This window comes from Rissa tridactyla, chromosome 4 (assembly GCF_028500815.1).
Source record: "Rissa tridactyla isolate bRisTri1 chromosome 4, bRisTri1.patW.cur.20221130, whole genome shotgun sequence".
In the NCBI taxonomy this organism is placed as follows: Eukaryota; Metazoa; Chordata; class Aves; order Charadriiformes; family Laridae; genus Rissa; species Rissa tridactyla.
Window position 1 is genome coordinate 67,846,550 of NC_071469.1, and position 20,963 is coordinate 67,867,512.

General features: G+C 44.3%; 3 protein-coding genes and 1 non-coding gene across 12 annotated transcripts in view; 3 read left to right on the forward strand and 1 right to left on the reverse strand.

Moving 5' to 3' along the window:
• Positions 1-759, forward strand: part of TOGARAM1 (TOG array regulator of axonemal microtubules 1) — a 36,300-nt gene extending 35,541 nt beyond the window's left edge. For both annotated transcript variants that reach the window (XM_054200020.1, XM_054200021.1), the window contains one exon: positions 504-759. In XM_054200020.1, coding sequence (XP_054055995.1) covers positions 504-757 — 254 coding nt within the window. In that variant the 3' untranslated portion in view covers positions 758-759. The remainder of the gene's footprint in view (positions 1-503) is intronic.
• Positions 760-991: 232 nt separating this feature from the next.
• Positions 992-16,082, forward strand: PRPF39 (pre-mRNA processing factor 39). Of its 8 annotated transcripts, none has more exons than XM_054200023.1 (14): positions 992-1,114; positions 5,101-5,466; positions 5,741-5,866; positions 6,507-6,625; positions 7,410-7,577; positions 8,361-8,526; positions 9,127-9,234; positions 10,250-10,414; positions 10,732-10,858; positions 10,952-11,220; positions 11,829-12,013; positions 13,435-13,509; positions 14,075-14,195; positions 15,237-16,082. In XM_054200023.1, exons 2-14 carry the CDS (start codon positions 5,137-5,139, stop codon positions 15,285-15,287), a joined length of 2,010 nt encoding a protein of 669 aa, XP_054055998.1. In that variant the 5' UTR covers positions 992-1,114; positions 5,101-5,136; the 3' UTR covers positions 15,288-16,082. The 8 variants fall into 8 exon arrangements, with proteins under 8 accessions (XP_054055998.1, XP_054055999.1, XP_054056003.1 ...); XM_054200024.1 differs by lacking the exon at positions 992-1,114 and adding an exon at positions 1,593-1,670 and having other exon boundaries at positions 5,103-5,466; XM_054200029.1 differs by lacking the exons at positions 992-1,114; positions 5,101-5,466 and adding exons at positions 6,045-6,113; positions 6,217-6,379.
• On the forward strand, positions 11,303-11,388 carry LOC128909703 (small nucleolar RNA SNORD127). The gene has a single exon (XR_008466478.1). It is a non-coding gene; the product is annotated as a small nucleolar RNA SNORD127 (small nucleolar RNA).
• A 475-nt stretch (positions 16,083-16,557) lies between the features above and the next one.
• On the reverse strand, positions 16,558-20,896 carry FKBP3 (FKBP prolyl isomerase 3). Its single transcript, XM_054200035.1, has 7 exons — positions 20,739-20,896; positions 20,567-20,668; positions 20,379-20,486; positions 19,619-19,754; positions 18,570-18,637; positions 17,307-17,404; positions 16,558-16,801 (listed from the first exon to the last, which is right to left on the reverse strand). Exons 1-7 carry the CDS (start codon positions 20,847-20,849, stop codon positions 16,747-16,749), a joined length of 678 nt encoding a protein of 225 aa, XP_054056010.1. The 5' UTR covers positions 20,850-20,896; the 3' UTR covers positions 16,558-16,746.
• Positions 20,897-20,963: the final 67 nt, after the last annotated feature.

Consider the following 20,963-nt stretch of genomic DNA (forward strand, 5'->3'; position numbering starts at 1 on the left):
ATTGTCTTAAGTATAGGGAAAATGCTTCATCCTATGTATATTTATAGTATAAGGCTACTTTGTTTCTTAAATGCAAATATCTACCACGTATTTCTGAGGTAGATCGGAAATCATAAAATACCAGATGTTACACAGTGCACTGTGGGAAATAAAGGTCCTGTGATAATCCTAACTAAAAAAAAACAACTCAAAACCCACTTTCTTTTACTTGTTTTAATTTAATGGAAAATTGTAATTATCAGCAGTACCAGTGCTGCTGTGTAAACTCTTGAGAGAGGATAAAAGGGCTGTTCGTAGGGAAATTCAGTATTTTTTGTCGGAGCGTTGGTGCTGTTGCAACAGCAGACAAGCTCTTGTGCACAGCATTCCTTCATTCGATGCTTTGAGAAGATGATTTGACATTAAGTGCTTTTAAACACCTCTCAAAGCAGGGGATTGCTTCTGAATTGTATTTTAAAAATAGTTTTCACACACGGTGTGATGACCCGTTGTCCTTCTCGCAGATCTTGTTACAGAGTTATACCCACGGAAGCCTTACGCTGTGGAGCAAAAAGTTCTAGTTGTCCTTTGGCACCTCCTGGGAAGTATGACAAACAGCGGCTCTTTGCCTGGAGCCGGAGGAAACATCCGGACAGCCACAGCAAAATTATCGAGAGCACTTTTTGCACAGATGGGCCCAAGTCTGTTAACTCATGCTGCATCTCAGCCACCGCACATCAAGAAGAGTTTAGAAGAATTTCTGGAGATAGCAACCTAAACTAACGATCTCTGTGCATGCGAGAAACTCAATCAGCCGCCTGGCTGGGACAGACGGACAGCTGTTTACAGGGAGACGCGGGACCATCCCCGCATTGCCGGTGCCTGCGTTCACCACGCAGAATGGCCGCTGTCGGAGAGCCTGTAGCGCGCTGGGCCGTGCTGGGGCCAGGGAGAAGTCACTCCTGCTCCTCTGCATCGATACAGCACAGCGGCCTGTGGACGCCAGATTGCTAATGAATAAACACTTATCGCACAGTCACGTTCTGACTTGTTTTAGCACTAAGCTTGCTACGTGGAAGAAAGTCCTGCAGACAATTATGCAGTACAACACCGTTTTGTGTGGTATTTGTGAAAGATACGTATTTTTTTAGTCCACTTACACCGCTGTGCAGTGTTAGCTTGCTCTGGCTGCTGCGGGGGCACGGGAATGTTGGCTTGGTGGCGGGGCTCGCTCATGGCAAAGCATGGCCACCTGCGCGGGGGAAACAAGCCTTCCCCTTCCCTCTTCCCCCTTTTCTCCTTCCCCTTTCCCCCCTTCCCTTTTCCTCCCTCGTTCCCCTTTCCCCCCATCCCTTCCCTTTTCCCGCTTAACCGTTCCCCCGACAGCCCGGTAAAGCGGCTGCGCCCCCTGCCCGTCCCTCCCGCTGCCGTTACTGTACGCGTTTTACACGAGACCCCGAGGCGAATAAAATGGATTTATTTCTGTATGGGCCGCCGCCTTCTTGCCTGAGGGGGGAAGGCGGGAGGGGAGAGCTCGGCGCCATTTGGCGGGGGGGGGGGGTGGGAGCGCGGCGGGCGCGTGCGCGGGGCGCATGCGCGGTGCCCTGCGCGCACGCGCCGTCCGCTCTTCCTGGGGCCCGGCGGCGGCGGGCGCGCGGTCAGTCAGCGGGCGGGCGGCGGCCCCGCGGCAGGTACAGGGGACGGGGCGGGGGAGCGGCGGGCGGAGAGCCAGGGAGCGGCGGCCTTCTGCGGGGGGAGGCGGCCGGTTACCTGCCCTCGGCCCCGGGGGTGCGCGCCTCGCCGGGGGCAGGGCTGGGCCCGGCCCGGCGGGAGGCTGAGGCAGGTGGCGGCCTGGGCCCGGTCGGGAGTCGCGGCGGCGCGTGGGGTGTGCCTGAGGGAAGGGAGGGTGTGGGGGGGTGCGGGGCGCTCTCTCCGCCGGCCGAGATAGGCACCGCCGCCTCCTGCAGCCCTTCCGCTGGCCGGCCGTTACCGGGCACTTGGGGAACCGGTCTGCCCGCGGGCTTTGCTTACTAGGATAAATATGTATGTGCTATAACAGCTGCTAAAGCTCTGAATAATAATAGGCCAGCTCACAACCTTTGAATGCCGAACGGTTTATTACATCGTAGCATAGAGAAGAGAAGGCTCCGGGGACGCCTTAGAGTCCTAGTCTCTAAGGGGCCTCCAGGAAAGCTGGGGAGGGACTCCGGATCAGGGAGGGGAGCCATGAGACGAGGGGCAACGGTTTTAAACTGGAAGAGGGGAGATTGAGATGAGATCTGAGGAAGAAATTGTTTGCTGTGAGGGTGGTGAGCCCCTGGCCCAGGTTGCCCAGAGAAGCTGTGGCTGCCCCATCCCTGGAGGTGTTCGAGGCCAGGTTGGATGGGGCTTGGAGCAACCTGGGCTGGTGGGAGGTGTCCCTTCCCAGGGCAGGGGGGTGGGACTAGGTGGTCTTTAGGGTCCCTTGCAACCCAAACTGTTATATGATTGCTATCCTTTGGCCACCAAAGCATCAGTCTTTGGGCAGGAGCTGTGAGGGGCCAGGCTGGTGCTGCCCAGGTAGCCGCTCACTGTGGTGGTTAAAGGTTCGTAGAGCCGGGGACGGTGTGAGAGAGGCTTGAAATGCCTTGGTGCTGCCCACTTGGGTTTTTTCCTAGATGTTTTCCATTAGTTCATATTTATAGATGCCAGTATTGTATGCAATAAACATTTAATTGAAATAGGTTAAATTATATACGCTGACGTAAATTATTTAAAGCTGGTGCGTGTAGTTATCTGATATTCCTATTTAGTTATTTAGCCTGAGTGATGTAAAAACTTCTGGAATTAAGTTACTCCGGTTGGTGTTTGTCTGTACTGGGCGTGCACCAGCTTGGTGCCTGCTGCCGTCGCAGCTCCCTGGATTGCGGGGCATTCCTCTGGTACCAGGTGGGGCTGATCCTGTCAGCCATAGCCTTCAGTTACTGGAAGAGTTTGGGATGGGCCAGGGTTCCCTGCGGGTGTTCCGGAATGCCTTCAGTTGGAAGTGATCTGTCAAATAAACTTAGCTTCTGTTTGAAATGTTGTGTGCAGAGGTGGTCCAGTACTGCTTCTCCCTCTTTCTTTTTTTCTCTCCCCCTGAAGACAGCTAGATTTGGGGGATTTATTTTTTAAGCTGGAATACATCTTCTGAATTCACTGGAGGGGGAAAACATCTGTCAAATTTCAGAATAACTTTCAGTCATAAGTTACCGCATGTTTAAAAACAATTGCATTAGCTTTATAAAATTTTAGAGCTGTAAACATCCTTTATCATTTCCAAGTTTTGGGGCTGCTGTGTGCATAGCACACTCCTCTTATGCCTTGGTTTTATTATCTTTACAGAGGTAAGCTCTGAATGGTAGCAGCTGTTTTAATTGCGCAGATCTCTTCTGTATGTTGCCCTGGTAAAGGCATAGTGACACTACTTTGATATTATTAACTTATAAATTATATTCATTCTTAATATTGAAGGCACATCTCCAACACTTACTAAAGAAGCTGGCTTTAGATGCAGGCTTTCTAGAGTGGCCCAGGATGTGGGGAAGAACAGGTCATTAATGAAATAAACTGCTTGTCTTTCACAAGCATCCTCTTTTCCTGTAGAACACAAGCAGTATAGTGCTCTGTGTAGTCACATTACGTTCATGTGACTTTTAAATGGTATGAAGGATTCATTTTTATTAACAGTTACCATTTAAAATTACAAAATTATGAACTGTTTACCTTAAAGGAAAGAAATTGTGTTTATATGATTGCCAGACAATGTATACAGTGCAGAATCAAAATAACTACTTTTAAAAAAACAGTTTTTAGACAACTTGTGGAGTAGACCATGTGGACCCTTTAACACTATGCCAAAGGTACTTGGCTTGGTGAACTCCTAAGAAAACATGAACTGTTATCTCAGGCGTGGAAGCTGCTGAAGGTCCCTTCCAACCCAAACTGTTTTAGGATTATGAATCTATGAAGATAGGGTATAGATATTTCTCCTTTCTGTCATTTTTTCCCCTGAACTTTATTATTGATGGCTCATCAATGTATTTGTTGAAGTAAAAGCAAATGGTCTGTCTGTTCTTTTTTCAGGCTTTCAGTGGGAAAGAATTCTGGAGATACAGAGTGGTATGGGGACTGTTGGGTGGGTTTTTTTTTTTTAGCGCTAAACTTACTTGCTGTCACATCCTCTGAGGAGAAGCGAGGGGGAATAGAAGTGGCAGTTGCTTCAGTGCATTTGGGGATGAAGGTCTTGCACTGTTCTTCATCCAGAATAGATTCATAGCTAAGAGCTGGGTATTGTGTTATCTAGAACCCGTTAGTCATTGGGACCTGGCTCAAACGTGGAGAAGGTTCAGTGGAGTGCCTTACGCCCAGGTTGAGTGCTATTTGGCAGAGCAGCACACAGCTGGGTTAGGCTGGACGGGCCTTTGCAGAGGAGAGTAGGGCTGGGCATCAGCATTTGGCAGGAAGATCAAAATGAAGAGTGGGAGGAAGATGGAGTCTGTCCTGAGGGGCAGGAGGAACCCCTGACATCTGAGTTGTGTGTGGGAGCGAGTGACTGCGTGTCAGGGACTAGCCTAAACATTTTTTTGTGGCCCTCTGATGCTGGTTAGTTTCTGTAGGCATCGTTAATGTGGACTGAGTCTAGTGCTGATAGTAATTCTTTGCTTTGCAGAGTTATTGCTTAATCCAGTTCAGCTCAGCGTTGAGGGTACAATTTAACATATATTTATTTTGTGAAGAACTTACTGATTTGTACTAAGTAGGAGAATTGAATATATTTGAACGTAATTCTTCGTTTGTATTAAACTTCTGCCAGACTTGTGCAGGAAAACTGTATTGGTTCAGTTTCATACCTCGATAGCCACTTGTGCTGGTTTTTAGGAAAAACACCGTGAGTTGTATTTGCAGCTGTTACAAAGCATGACTGCTATTAACCTGTCCCTAGTTGTGAATTAGGCTCAAGAGTGAAGTAGATCTAATCCATAAATGTCTGTGGTGAAATACATGGATGCCTGAAGTGCTTGGGAGACTCTTGGCTGAGAATTCATGCCCAAGTTCTACTTGAATCCTCACTGCACGAATACTGAACCTTTTTATTTCCACAGGACCTAGTACTACGGAACAGCAGTAAGCTTAGCCATGGAGAACGCAGAAAATACAGAGGAGGAGAAGCCGACTGTAAGCAATGACAGCATAGACAATGGCACTGAAACGGCAACAGAAGAACAGCATATGGACTTCAGTACAGAAATTATGAGTGTAACTGAGATGGAACAGTCGCCTGATAGTTCCCCTGACTTGAATGAAGAAAACACGCAGGAGAGTGAAATTCCAAATATTGAAAGTTTACAGACAACAGATATTGAGGCTTGCTTCCCTCCAGATTTTGACAAGTTTTGGAAAGTAGTAGAGGACAATCCCCAGGATTTCACAGGATGGGTATATCTACTACAGTATGTAGAGCAGGAGGTTAGTACATGCCCCCTCTTTCCTTAGCCTTCCGGAAATAAACAAAGAAAACCAAAACAAGTCATGGATATTCCAGTGACAAATCTAGACCTATACATCCCGGTTTCCTAGACACTGTTTTAAGACAGTTGCCCTTGCCAGTGTCATCAGCAAAGATCACAAAATAAAAACAATGGCTTTTGAGACAATGTTAAAATAGTAATTATTTTGAAAAAATAACGTGAAGGGGTTTTTTAGGTAAGGATTCATTGCTTTTATTATGTATTTCTTGCAGAACCACCTACCAGCTGCCAGGAAAGCATTTGACAGGTTTTTCACGCATTATCCATATTGCTATGGATATTGGAAAAAGTATGCAGACCTTGAAAAGCGACACGACAACGTTAAGCAGTCTGATGAGGTATGTAGGTAGCTGGGCACAGCTATTGCCATTGGTCCTGTTAGCCAAATAATGACTAACCTACCGCAAGTCATTTGGCTGCCAGTACCTGCCATGTATGGTCAGGTTTGTAGGGATTTTGTTTGCACTTGTCACGTCTGTGGCATTTGTAGCTAATGTTTTTTCTCTTTGTTGGCAGGTGCGTTAAACCTCTACAGTTTGTCAAGCTTTGCAGTGCAAGCCTCTGTATTACACTGCAGCTTAACAAGTAGGGCAGGGCTTTTCTGTCACTTACATTTATTACTCATTTTCAAAACAATATAGTTGGTTTGCTGGTCACAATTGCTACATCTTATTGCATTTTTGGTCAGACGCTGTCAATGATGCTCTAATGGGTCTGTGCCCTATGGTCTGTACCCCAAAGCCTGCCCACACAACCTGGTCAGAATGCAGGGACCGCTGCGCTTTGAAGATCAAGACTCTGCACGTGGAGATCAGAACATTGCCATGTTCTATCCAACCTCCACCCAAATGGTAATGGTAGATTATTTAAACAAAATTCCAGTAATTAGTATTTCTAAGGTTCACCGGATAACACAGTGTTGCCTCTCTATTAGGACGCCATTAAGTATTTGAAGTACAGTTCATGTTCTCTTCATAGGTTTATCGCAGAGGGCTTCAGGCAATTCCTCTTAGTGTTGATCTTTGGATACATTATATAAACTTCTTAAAGGAGACCTTGGACCCTGCTGATCCTGAAACTAACAGTACTATTCGAGGGTAAGTTGACAGCAGACTAAGTGATACGAGAAGCCCATACGTACAGTCTAATGACAGTGTTACCAGATTAAGGTAAGGGGTGAGCTAATACCAGCCTGCAGGTACTTTAAGGACTTTTAAGAGATGATGGAGCCAAATTCCATAAGAAGGGGTAGACAATACAGTGTGGTACAAGGGTCAAAGGTTGTGATGACAGCTTCAGACTAGACGTTAGGAAATACTTGGTGTAGCACTGGAACAGGTTCACCATAGAATTTTTGGAATTAAATTCATTGGAGGGTATGGCTAGAACATGTCTGACCTCATCTGTTGCTGGCAGTGGTCTTGGTTAGAGTAAGAGGTTGGACTGAAGTTTGACACAAAGCCTTAATTGAACTTACACTGAAGCAGCTTCTAGTGTATGAAGTGTATGAATCGTCTATCTACGTGATTGATGTATAGCTTTTGTGTGTTAAACTGCTAAGTAATGGTTTTAGAATCTTTAGAAGAGATAAGTGGTAAAAACTGTGCATTTTCCTAATATCTTGTGTTCCTGCAAGGGGGTTTTCTCGTGCCTTTATTTGTTCTTTTGTGGTAGGGGGAAAAAATGTGAGTGTGAACTTCTGGAATTTCTAGATACCTTGCTGTAGATATCTAGAAAATACTTTGAAGAATTTAAATAATGAATGTAAGTGTGGTTGCGAGTAACTGAGGATGGTCATAATCTTTAAATAAGAGTCAGAACTTTTCTTCCTTGTTCTGTCAGCACATCCAGAAACAACTGTAAAATTATTTCATTTTTCAGAGCATATGAACATGCAGTGTTAGCTGCTGGGACAGATTTCCGTTCTGACAGACTATGGGAAATGTATATAAACTGGGAAAATGAACAGGGAAACCTAAGGGAAGTTACATCCATCTATGACCGCATCCTTGGAATTCCAACACAACTCTACAGTCATCACTTCCAGAGGTAAAGAGAGAACAAAGATTTAGTTAATGCTATGAATTTCTTAAGCACACACTAACCTATTTCTGTAAACGTGAAAATATTCGCCTGGAAAAGAACTTGAAATAGTTATTGAGTTTTATATACTTACTTATTTACATACTCGTACAGTTTGACGGATTGTTTTGAAGTACTGATACACTTTTTAGGAATTTGGGTTCACATAAATTCACAAATTCTACAGTGGAATAAAGGAAGGCCTTGGAATTGTGAGGAAGAACAGAGGACGTCTTTGAAAAATCAGAATGAGCAGTTTTGAACTTTTACTTCCTCAAGCGATACTCACGTGTGGTGAAACACTAATTTAATTGGCTAAAGAGAAATATTTCGTTAAGTTTTAGATAGTAGAATTAATATGGAGAGGTAAACAGGGCATGAGAAACCTTAGTTAAATTATGCACCAGTCTTCCCTGTAATTTCTACAGGTCTTTTAGTTTTGGAAATAAAGTATCTTCCTCTAAATCTGGTCTTGTCCTTTGCCATGAATTTTACATGGCAAGTGGTCTGTCTTCGCCACTGAAGTTTGTTGCTATTTCATTTCTCTTTGAAATGCGAAGCTTTTGAAGCCTGATAGATAGTAGAAGTCGCCTTTTGTCTGTATATTGTCAGCAGTTGCATTGCCAGTGTCGTTCTAGATCGATAATGTAATGCAGAACCCCTCTAGGATTTATTATTGTGCTCTGGTTATGCAGAATATTGAAATGTAAACCATCAAACTTGTGTTGACTTGTTTCTAACTATTCTTAGGTTTAAAGAGCACATACAGAACAACTTGCCTCGAGATCTTCTGACTACTGAGCAGTTTGTTCAGCTGCGCAGAGAACTGGCGTCTGTGAACGGCCATAACGGGGAGGATGTGCAATCTGGAGATGACCTGCCCTCTGGTACTGAAGACATAACTGACCCTGCCAAGGTACGTACGCAGGGGATGTTCATCAGCATATCTTGCCTTACTCTGTGGCTGAGTTTATTTGCAGGCAATGTAGTCTATCTGTAGCTGAGGTGTTGCCGTAGTTCTCTTGCGTATTATTGCACTTTGGCTCAGGTGATAACTGCTCTTGTCTACAGGATGTATCTTTCCAGTATTTTCATAGGTATCAAAGAAACGGAGTTCAAAAGTGAAAGAAGTGATGTACAAAACTTTAGGAATGAACGGTCTGTGCGGGTTCATGGCCTTCACAGGCGTATGGAAACTTGGAACTGTCCAAAGGAATTGCTGAGTCTGAAAATGTACATGTTCTGAAACCAAGTTTGACTTGGATCCAAATTCACCTTTAATCTCAATCGTCCTTAACATAGAGCAAAACTTCTGATAGAAAACCAGTTCAGCTGGGTTGCACTAAGGGCCGAGGCACCATCAGGGCAGCACCCTATCCCTTCCCCTAGCTGCTTAGCGTAACATTTAATGCATCTGTGATACTTTTAATTTATACATATCACACTTGTCATAAAATGCATTTACAAAGCTGTTACGGTGTCTACCTGTGTTACATTTTTAAAAATTATGTTTTAGCTAATCACTGAGATCGAAAACATGAGGCACAGGATCATTGAGATTCATCAAGAAATGTTTAACCACAACGAACATGAAGTCAGTAAGAGGTGGACATTTGAAGAAGCGGTAAGTTTGGTTTTTTTCTATGTAAGGCAGCACGTGCAAGAGTTTTGAACATAAGACTGGGAACTAGGAATTTTGAATAACAGGCATTATAATTTCAAGTGTTGTGGGCTTTGAACAAAGATTGAGTTTTTCTTCTCTGGCATTCTTCATGTGAATAGGCAACTTGTGAGGCCAAGTGTTTTCCGACAATTTAAAGATCTTTAAGCAGTATTTGGAGAGAGGCAAGATAGTGTATTGTTTACTACGCTGTCGTTAAATATACATGCATGAAATGCTGTGTAAGGTAGTACTGCCTTATGTGTGTGAGGCATTGCAAAATAACAAGGAGGTGAAGGTAATTCTAATTGAAAAGGTGAGCCTATCCTAAAAAGAATGCAATTTGTGTGATGAAGAGAGAAAAAGCAAAAGGTCTCTGGAAGCATGCTTTGCTACGTTTAGTTCAAAGCAATGTGTAAATTTTCTGTGCTGAACTCTGTCCCACCCGGCTCCTCTTGTAGTCATCAATACAAATGCAATCTCGCTAGCTTTTGGAATAATCAGCTTAATGGAAATATTTAAGATGAAGCTCTGCCTTTCCTTGTCATGATTCCCAACCAAATTTTGGATTTAATTTGTAGGACATGCGCTAGTACAACAGTAAGTACTTTAGTTGTATGTATATATGTGGACAATACTCGTTGTTTATCATGTCCTTGTTACGTTGTGACGCAGGTTTGCAGGGGATAAACTGCACTGAGTTCTTTCTCAGCTTCTGTAAACACTTGCACTCAAAAGGCTTTCTAGAAAAATAAGTTACTAGCCTAGAATATATTTGTCAGCAACATCTCTTCATCAATACTTGGGTAACCCCAGCAGAATTATTATTTGAATAGATAATGAGGTATCATTCCAAAGTCCTGTTGATTTAAATGGCATTACCTGAATGGTGTGTGGCTGTTTGGGTTTTTTTTTAATTTTTTAAGCAACTTGGTGGTATGCTTATTAGTCACAAGTTGCCGTACTGTAACTCTTGCAGATAAAGAGGCCTTACTTTCATGTAAAACCCCTGGAGAAAATTCAGCTGAAAAACTGGAAAGAGTACTTAGAATTTGAGATAGAAAATGGCACTCATGAACGAGTTGTGGTCCTCTTTGAAAGATGTGTTATTTCATGTGCCCTCTATGAGGACTTCTGGATTAAGGTAAGGGAAGTGGCTTACCACCCATCTCCTGCCGATGGCATACATTGATCTAGTGACTAACCTTTTGTACTCTTGTGGAATTTTGTTCATATATAACTATATCTGTTGCATTAGGAGATGGTCTGCTTGCAACCAGATTTGACTGCTGCATATGCCAACTTCGTTGCCTCTCTACGTCCTTCCTTACAGAAACTAGTCTAGTGGTTCAATAAAGGTGCTGAATGGGTTTAAACAAAAGAATTTTATCGTTCTGGCATGTTTTTAAAGACAAATACAAGCTTTAAATTTTTCAATCTCTGCTCTGTTTTCAACTATAGTATGCCAAATACATGGAGAATCATAGTATTGAAGGAGTGAGGCATGTCTACAGCAGGGCTTGCACAATACACCTTCCTAAGAAACCAATGGTTCACATGCTGTGGGCTGCCTTTGAGGAGCAGCAGGGTAAGAGCAGCCTTCGTTTTTGCTGGGAGGGATTCTGGTTTTAAGAGGCTGTTGGATGTCTCATATCTTAAACCGTCTTCACCGGTGTTTTAGGCAACATTGATGAAGCAAGAAGAATCTTGAAAACATTTGAAGAGTGTATTCTAGGGCTAGCAATGATTCGTTTGCGAAGAGTAAGCTTAGAACGCAGACATGGAAACATGGAAGAAGCTGAACACCTGCTTGAAGATGCTGTTAGGAATGCCAAATCAGTTAGTGAATCGTCGTTTTATGCCATCAAATTAGCTCGGCACCTCTTCAAAGTACAGAAAAATCTTCCAAAGGCAAGAAAAGTGCTGTCAGAAGCCATAGAAATTGACAAAGTATGTGTTCCCTCTTTGCTGTATTAAAAAATAAATAAATCCTGGTAGTTTTCTCTCTTTCAGAACTATTTTTTTAAAAGTATGGCAACAATGATGACAGGAATTGTAACTGTATGTAATGTTTCATTACTACATGGAGACACCAGTCCCTCTAAACTGATGTTGCCGCATTTGCAGCTTCCAAATCTGGAAGTCTGCAGATTTTTTTTTTTTTTTCATCAGAAGCACAATGTGCTTCATGCCTTCATTTTTCCTTTTTAGGATCTTAAATATTACAGGTGCGTTCACATATCAAGGTGAACAAAATGGATCGTGTAGGCAGTACTTGTAGATCGTTTTGTATAACCGCAGAAATATTTGGCACTCCAGATGCTATTAGCTTACTATTAGCAAGGGGTGACATCTGTTTTTGTAATGTTAGATCACTTCTGATCTAATTGTGAAACAAACCAGGTCAAAGATGACCGATGTAAAAAGAAAATATTTTTATTGACAATTTTAGCATATATTTATGATGTAAATGTTCTGATATGCATCTAGTAGACATACATTCAGTGTTAAATACCTAACGTGACAGATGTACGAGTTCTAATACATCTTTTGCGCAGGAAAATACGAAACTCTATCTCAACTTACTTGAAATGGAGTACAGCGGCGATCTCAAGCAAAATGAAGAAAACATCCTGAGCTGTTTTGATAAAGCTGTCAACGGCGCATTATCTATAAAAATGAGAATTACGTTTTCTCAGCGAAAAGTGGAATTTCTGGAAGATTTTGGTTCTGATGTAAACAAGTAAGACGTAATCTGTGCAATGGCCAAATTAGGGTCACCACAAGGCTGCTTGCAGGAGTAGCAGGGAAGGGGTAGGGTTAGTGGTATCCACTAAATTGTTTCCTTTGTGCCATCAGCTCTTTATTGAGGGATAGCTGCTTTTCTAAACCAAATCCCTACCTTTAAATAGGAACCTCTTTTCAGAAAATTATCCCTTTTTTTTCTGAAATACCCAATGCCTCATAGAGCAAAGTTCTGCTGCCCGTAACTTCTTACTGTAGTTTTCTCTTGCTAAGTCTCCTAAAGGGGGATGTTCCTCAAAGAGAACGTGAAATGTTTTGTGACACAGGTGTAATTTGATACTCCGTTCCCTGAGAGCTGTTGCTTGAGATGTTCACATCTGCATTGGTTTGATTTTTCTGTGTTCAGAAGTATTAACAGTGCTGGACACTTACGTGGGAGGATCAGATACTAGAAGTGCAACTTCTTAATTAAATACTAGATATACTTTTTTCCCTCTTAACTCCCTACTGTAAAACAAGTGTTTGATTTTGTTTACAATTTGCAGCTAATTAACTTGGAAGGACTAAGCATGCGTTAGTTTTTCTGCTTTGTATGTTTTTAACAATAGCTGGTCCTTAGTTTCTGCTGACTGAACACTCTAACTTGCGTGGCAGCCAGGCGTTGCAAGTCTGGGATCCTAGACAGACCAAACAAAATGAAGTCTGCAGTTCCCAAACAATACTAGAGCACAGAATAAATACAAGAAATGGTTTTCACCAAGAGTAATATTGACAGAATATTGTAAGCTGTAGTATGCAGCAGATTAAATGATAGCTGGCTATTCATGGGAATTTTACCTAGGAAACAGAAGTATTACTCTTTCACTCAGCAATATATGGTAATACTTGAGATATAAATAATATAGCTTTTCTGTGCTGCATTAAATATACATATGTACTTCCCATGTTGTTTGGGAAAAGGCTGTAGGTGATACTTTGGAATTGTAATGATTTTGTCTAATGCTAATTTCCAGTATTTAAAGAAATGTTGATTCCTAGATATCAGTGCTGCTATAGATGGCATCAGTGCGCAGCTGAGGGAATGCAATTACTGGAGGAAGCAGCTGTATCACAAATAAGTTTTAGAAAACTTCTTTATAAAAGAACTGCATGAAGTGTGAAAAAAGCTGAGCAAGTTGGGAATTTCTGAGCTAACAAAATTCTTCAATATGTGTTGTGGAATCCCCCTTCAAATTAATTTTTTTTGGCTTTCCCATCTTCATGGTGGATCACTGATTAAAATTTGATTATGGTTGAGTGGTTTAGAATGCTTTTGTATTTGTACAGTTTGAAGTAGACACTTAAAAATGGTTGCTCATGTGTTTAAAGCGTTGACATGAAAATGGTGAGCAAAGCTTTATTTGTTTCTGTCTCCTTCAGGCTTCTGGATGCCTATGATGAACATCAAGCCCTTCTGAAGGAGCAGGATTCTTTAAAGAGGAGGGCAGAGAACGGGTAGGAAGTCTGCTCACCTGAGGGGATAAACGAACTCAATAGATGACGCAGCGTGGGGTCGCTGGAACACATACTACACCAAGCTAGAGCTGAGACAAAGCACTTTGGAAAGGCTTTAAAAATAGTTCCAAGAACAGTCTTGGGAACTATGTCTTTTTCTTTAGGTTTTGAATATTTATACATACATTTTTCAGCTTTAAACCTACTGCTTGCAAGAACAAAATCACTGTTGTCTTAAATCACTTAAAGTGTATACTAACTAGGGCTATACTGTTGGCATAAATATTTGGAAACAGATTTATTGGAAAGTAAACGTTTCAACTATGTTTCACAGAAAAGCTAAATGGTCCTGGTAAATGTAACTCAATCTCTAAGCAGAAACATGCTTTAGCTCTCTCAGTTTGAGCACCAGAACACTTTAAAAACCAGACTGCTGTTCTGAAGCCCAACAGGGCACCATATTTGAAAATATCATTTACCCTTACCTGTTACAGCACTTCTCACACAAAGACATGCTTAGAATTTGATCTAAAATACCATTTACAAGCAAATATTCACTTCACAGATCAGAGGAGCCAGATGAAAAGAAAATGCTCACAGACGACCCAACTTTGGCATCAGCACAGATGATGGACGGAGACATGCAAGTCAACCAGGCCGCGTATAACTACAACGCCTGGTACCAGGTGGGTGTTGCTTTGGTTACTTCTAGAGCGCGTGCAGTCTGACTGTATGCACATTGGGGTTTTCCCGGTGGATTTATCTGTCTATGGCCCAGCATCAGTTGGTGACAAAAGCTTGGGAGTAAAAATTTAGCTTCTGTTTTTGTTGATTCCTCTTTGGTCTGCTATTCCTCTTGGGGCAGATGAGCGGTTTGGTGGCTAGCTCTTCGAGCGAAGGGCTGCGTGACAGCACTGAAGGGCATTGCTGGCTGAGGGCAATAGACCCGTTGTGTGCTGCAGTGTTTTGCCCAGGAGGCTTGCCTTGGGATGCCAGTTTACTTTCTCCAGTTAGTAGTTCCTGTAACATCTGGGTGTGGGTTCTGTGACTTGTACAGCGTCCAACTGAAACTTTGGCTGAAGCAGTTTAATTTGGGGCTGTGACGTAACGGTGGATGTGGAGCCAGAACACAGACAGTTCAGGTGTCCGTTACCTTCTATTCCCTCCCTTCTTCCTCCCTCTTATGAGAATCTGTTGAAAGGGGAGTGAGGCAGAGCCATAGAGCGGGAACCAGAGGGGATCTGAGGGTTAGTGAACCTCTGACCTGTCCTGCGTTTTCAGACTTGCCGCACACGTGTTTATTAAGGGACTAAAAACACTATGGGCACCAGTACCAGCCTCTGCACGGACCCTGGGTACAAACCTGACCCTGGACTCAAACTGAATCCCACTTCAGCTTTGCCTCTGGAGCAAAGCTGACTCCCAGTGGAGCTTTCAGGTGGTTGGGAATTCAGGGGCTGCCGAGGAACTCCTGGCTTGTTCCCAGCCTGAGGCATGGGCTGCGGGCAGGGCCTCGCTACAGAAGGGCTGACACCCCAGCGTTCTGGGGGTGACATGGGCACGGCGACACTGGCACAGCCACGCTTGCCACTCTTCAGAACCATTGCAGTTGCCAAAGGGAGAACTCAGCTGTGCCCTTCTGAATCAGAGATCATGGCTTGTCACCAGCGCTCTTCCTGCAGTGTGGGCAGTCTGACTTACGGTATTATGTTGTGTTTGTTTTCTAGTACAATTACCAGAATGCCTGGAATTACGGACAGTATTATCATCCAACTTGATCCGAAGAGTGAGTGAAGTTCACTGTGCTGCAGTTTCAACAAAGATGGAATAAAAAAAAATTATATTTTTCTAATTTAGGGATGTGAAAGAACTGTTGTAATACCTGCTTTTTGGTCTTTTGCATGTGAAACGAGCTGTTGTTCACAGGGTATGTGTGAAGCAAGACTTGTGTGCTGGTTACTGATAAATGGTATCTCTCTACAATTCTAGTTTACCATAAATGCATTTTTTTTTTTTTTTATTTCCCTGCACTAATTTATGGAGATACCTGAAGATTTTTTTTCAGCCCCATAATGATTCCATAGACTTAATCAGTACAGCTGTAGGTTTTTGGTTTTTTTTTTTTTTTTTTTCCGAAGCTGTTGTGCCGAGCAGTGTTGGGTGCCACTGTTGGCTGCTGCAGGCCGGGAGCAGGCCGGGGGGGGCTGGCAGGAGCAGAGCTGTCACCTCCTGCTCTGTGCTCCAGCCGCAGCGTTGCAACCTGCTCCATCATGATATCCCTTTCCCTGCCCCAGCCAGCAGCTCCCAGACTGCTGCTTTATCTCGTTACGATTGAAACTCGTCAGAGTACGATGCAGCCTTTGCAAGCTGCGGTGTGTATTTTCTATTCTATGTGGGGGTCAAAAATTAAAACGCAGTGCAAAATGATGTTGCATTCTTTTTTAAAAAGCACAAACTGTGTTTGGGATGATTTTTGTATTTAGAGTTTTTCATGTACACAGTGTGAGCAAACTTTTTTCATTTTGATCAAAGTGATCATTCCCATTTTTGTAATAAAAGCAAGGAATTCAGTAGTTCTCTGAGCTTTCTTGGGTTGCCTCGTTCAAGCCAGAGCCTCGGCTCAACACCTGCACAAATTTCTGTGGCTGAGGTACAGGAACACGTACGCTTCCCTTCTAGAAGGGGGGGCATCACGACTTGACGCTTCTATAAAACACCTTTAAAGGAGAAATGTAGTGCCTAGAGTATAAATGTACATTTTTTTCCTCTTCCCCTCTCCTAATAGTTTAGGTTATCTGAAATGGTAGGGCGAGTGCTGTTGTAAAATTTGGCAGCTACACAAGACAATGCCTTGCTGAGGACTTGTGTATTGCAGTATATGCTTTACAGTGAAAGCGTGCTCAGTACAGCCTGGGATCGTAACAGGTGTGGCTGTTCCAGATGGGTCTAGTTCTCCTTTCACAGTTTGATGGAGATCTGTGCAATTTTCCCCCCACAGTAAGAGAAAGAAGTTTTAAGGGGATCGTACACACAAAGAAGTGCAGTCACTTGCATGTATAAACTATGTTTTCTTTAGTGGTGTGTTACTGTACAGCAGTTGGGGACAGGGAAAACAAACTTGATTTCAGTACAAGGCCACAGTTGTAACTATATCCTGAAGTTACAAGAGCAAAACTGCATTGTCAGAAGCTTTCTTGATCGGAAATGGATTCCCAGCAGCCAAGGGAAGTCTTCATTTCATTCAATATCCACCAATTCCACTTCAAAGAAAAGTTTTGCATTTGGTGGAATCCTGTTGGCACACGTTAAGGAAGCTTAAAAAAAACCCCAGCCCACAGTTATCACATCCATCCGTGTTAAGTGAGTTAGCACCTGTCCTGTTTCTCATGTGTCAGTTTTCTATTTCACTGCCCCGTTTTAACATCCTGGATTCAGTGCGGAGCCACAGCTGGTCTCTAAACCCAGCTGTCATGAGACGCTCAGTCCCAGTTCCGTGGATAGCCCTTTATTTAGACATGTGTCTTAATAAAGCATTTGGAAGCAGCTAGAATAAAAACGCCAGCAGCAAACACTGGTGGGTTCTCCCCCACAGTACTCCCTACAGGAGTTTTTCTTCAAAACAAATGGGCAGTTGCATCCATCCATTAAGTTCACTGAATTTTTTTTGTACTGTTAACATTCTAAGCCTGCTATGCGTGCCAAGCGAATGCTCCCCCATTACAGCCCTCTCCATAAAGCACCTTATTCCACCAAGCATTTCCAAGTTGCTTAATGAGTAATTAGTTGTGGAAGGATACTTAGCATCGGGCTGCCCTTTCTTGCCGTATGCCCACTCAGGTTCAATCTCCAGTTGAGCCTTCTCTCCTTTACTCATTGTTAAGAGAGCTTCATCCCACTGAAAAACCAAACCAGAACAAACTCAAACAAACCACAAAAGAACACAGCAGTCTCAGAGAGCTTAAGGGAAAGTGCATTTCACATGCTTCTCCCGTTTGCTGCTGTGAGTAACTGTGAATACCGCGTCATTTTCTCCAGCACGCTCACCCACCCCAGCGTGCGCTGCGAGGTAGCTTCACCTTTTCATTTGTGGGAAGAAACATCGCCTTTGGCGGACGTTCCCTGTTCCTGTGTTAGTTTGCACTGTACTTGGCAGTGCGGATTCCTGCTTTTACATTGTGATGATACTCATGAACCAATGCAGTAACAAGCTTGTTTCTAAGGAATTATCCTGTTTCAGAAAGCGCTTCCCAGGAGACCACCACACACTGTACCAGGGGTTTGTCTCTCTGCCTCACGTTTCCCTGCTGTTGTGCAGTATCAATGGCTTACCCTTTATTTGAGGATGATGCTTAAAGACTTATTTCAGTGCTTGTCCCTCTTCAAGACTCGCCTGCACTGCCCAAAGCCGGTGTTCTGTTTAGCACTGTATCAACACTTCACAATGAGCAGCTGCTGCTCACGCCTTGTAACTGTGTGAAGAGGATACCTGGCAGCCACACAAACACGGGAGCCAAGAGGCTACAGAAAACCCAAGTGACTCCTGCTTCTGCAGTACTGGCCACAAGCCCAGGGACATTTCCCCCTCCCAGTGCCAATCCCTTCACCCATAAAGGCCTTTTTCCTGCACAGCGGCAGCATGGAAGATTATGCTGGGTCAGGTTCGTTTTGTTTTTTTAGAGTCAGGTAAACATAAGACCCTTCTTGCATTCTTGCCTCGTGCAGACAGACACCTGTTTCACCACTGGCTCAGCCACAGCCAGAGTTAAGCACCTCCTTTGCACGTCAGCTGGTATCTCCCAGACATGCCAAGTTCACACCAGTGTCTGTGTAACACGTTACACTGTGTTCCACACACTACTTAACGAGAGGAATGACACTGCAGATGAATGAACGCATCCATAAAGAACAAATATTACACCGGCGGATGTAAACCCTTTTCAATTGCCTTTTTACCTCCACCAGAAACAAGAACAGCAGCTTAAAATTTGCACCCCAGTCATAAATCCTGTGGAATGAAAACTCTTTTTGGGTTCTGAGGGAGTCATTAATGGTTTACTTACACCTCTGATTACTTTTCCTACGCCAACTTTGAAACTTAAAGGTTTGGCTGCTTTTTTCTTCTTTGAACCTGAAAGACAGTTTTATGTGCATTTGCTTTAACATCACACCAGCACATTCCACGCTTCTATCTAAAGTTACTATTAAATCATGCTTTATATAAATATCTGTTCTTACTGTATTATTTTGAGCCCATTATCAGATTTCTAGAAGTGCACTAAAAACGTTATGAAACATGCGAGTTGCACCAAGAGCTAAAGCTGATGAGCATCTTTAAGATACTGATCCACTGAACTCCAAGACTCATTTCTGAATTACTACAGTTGATGGTACAAGTCATAAACACATTAGTGAACCAAAAAAAGTCAATACAGAACACAGAACAAGTACAATGGCTCACAGACAGTATTCCAGTGACAGCCCTGCTGTTCCTCTCGGTCTTGGACATCGCTGCAGGAAAAGTGTTTCTAAGACTGCAGAATTTCATATACCTAAATCCCGATTGAGAAACTGCCACAAAAATACCAGCAGACTTCTCTGCAGTGGATACGGAACACCAGACTACTTCAAATCACTCTCATTCCAGTGCCTCCGCGCTTCAGGGTTTATTACAGAAGCACACCAAGACCTGTCTGTTTAGAGAAGCGATCTATGCTGTTGGTGCTCAAGTTCCACAGATAAAGGGAGCTCCCGGAGGAGGAGCCATCTTTCCTCCCAAGTAGTTTCAGCCCTGATTAAATCCCTGCATTTCACATTATGTATGGTTGGAGAATACCAGACGTGAGGCCTGACAAGATGCAGCACTGTCACTTGACACCAGCCACTCCCAAAATACTGCTCTGCGCTCCCTCATGGAAAATCAGGCTCCGAGAGCAGACTGCAGAGACAGCCCCAGTCAGCCCAACACCACCACGGTAAAAGTAGTTTGTCACGACTCCCGCCATGCACAGCTTCCGTAAGGGAGCGCCTGCCCAAGGCTGCTTAACGAGTCCAGCTAATTTCCTCTACCCACATTTGCAACAAAAGCCAAACAGTATATACGTGACCTTACTTGTTTGAATATTGGTATCGAAGACTGTTCCATCTTGTAGTTTGCCTGTATACCAGCAATGAACAGTGTCCCCTTTCTTCGGGAAGTTGGTTTTATCGCCCTTCTTTAAAATTGATTTTGTATACTTTGGCGGCCCCTAAGTTTATAAAAACAAGAGTTATGACTGCTGCATTAACTAGTCTCGGACCAACTACATTCAAGATGGAACAATGAGTTAGTCCAAGGCACCGAATGAACAGATGCAGTGTTAGTGAATGGCACACTCATGCGATATTGCAGGGCTGTAGTATCTGGGGAAAACGCAGCAGCGTAGGTGCAGTTTTCAGCAAAGGCTGAAGCTTTGGGAGGGAGGCACAGTGGCGATCACTAATTACATTACAGAAGCTGGGTAAGCTTAAGGCATGGTACCAGACTTCTTGCAGTAATCAGGTTTTTGAAGACCTGGATAACCTGGCTGGCCCACAGAATGTGGGGTTGGAAGGGACCCCCGGAGCTCATCCAGTCCAACGTCCTGCCAAAGCAGGGTCACCCAGAGCAGGTGGGACAGGAACGGATCCATGGTGGGGTTTGAATATCTCCAGAGAAGGAGACTACACAGCCTCTCTGGGCACCCTCAAAGTAAAGAGGTTTCTCTTCATGTTGAGATGGAATTCCCCGTGTTTCAGTTTGTGCCCGTCGCCCCTCATCCTGTCACTGGGCACCACTGAAATCCACCCACGAAATCGCCCAAATGAGGCGAGTCAGGGGGTGCTGCACCCACCTCCTCTACGGCCTCCTCGGGCTTCGCTGCTTTCCCCTTGGCCTCCTCCACCTTGGCGGGCTTCGCCTTCTCCGCCGCCTTCTCCGTGCCATCCGTGCCCTTGAACCGCTGAGGGGAGGCAGAGGGGCGTCAGCCATCAGCCACCGCCCCAGCCCCGGCCGCCGGCCCCCACCACCCCGGTTCCAAACCTGCGTGTGGAAGAGCTGCGTGTAGGCCGCGATGAGCTGCTCCTTATTCGCCGTCTTCGCCACGTTCTTCACCTGCCCCAGCAGCTTGTGCTCCGCCAGGAACTGCAAGACACGCCGGTTGAAGGAGGGACACACAGAAGAGGGGACCCCCTTCCACACACCCACCCCTTACCGCCTGGGCTGCGTGCTCCTGAAGGAACTTGATAATATCCTTCTTGGGCAGCGCCTCGCTCCGCAGCTCCTCAGCGCTCCAGGGCTGCGCCGGACCCGCCGCCGCCGCCATTTTCCCGCCCGCCGCCGCCGCCGCCGCCGCCACCTCCTCCTCCACCACCGGCTCCTCCTCACGCACCGCCCAGCCTTCCCGTCGGCCCCGCGGGAGCCGCCGCAGGGACGGAGG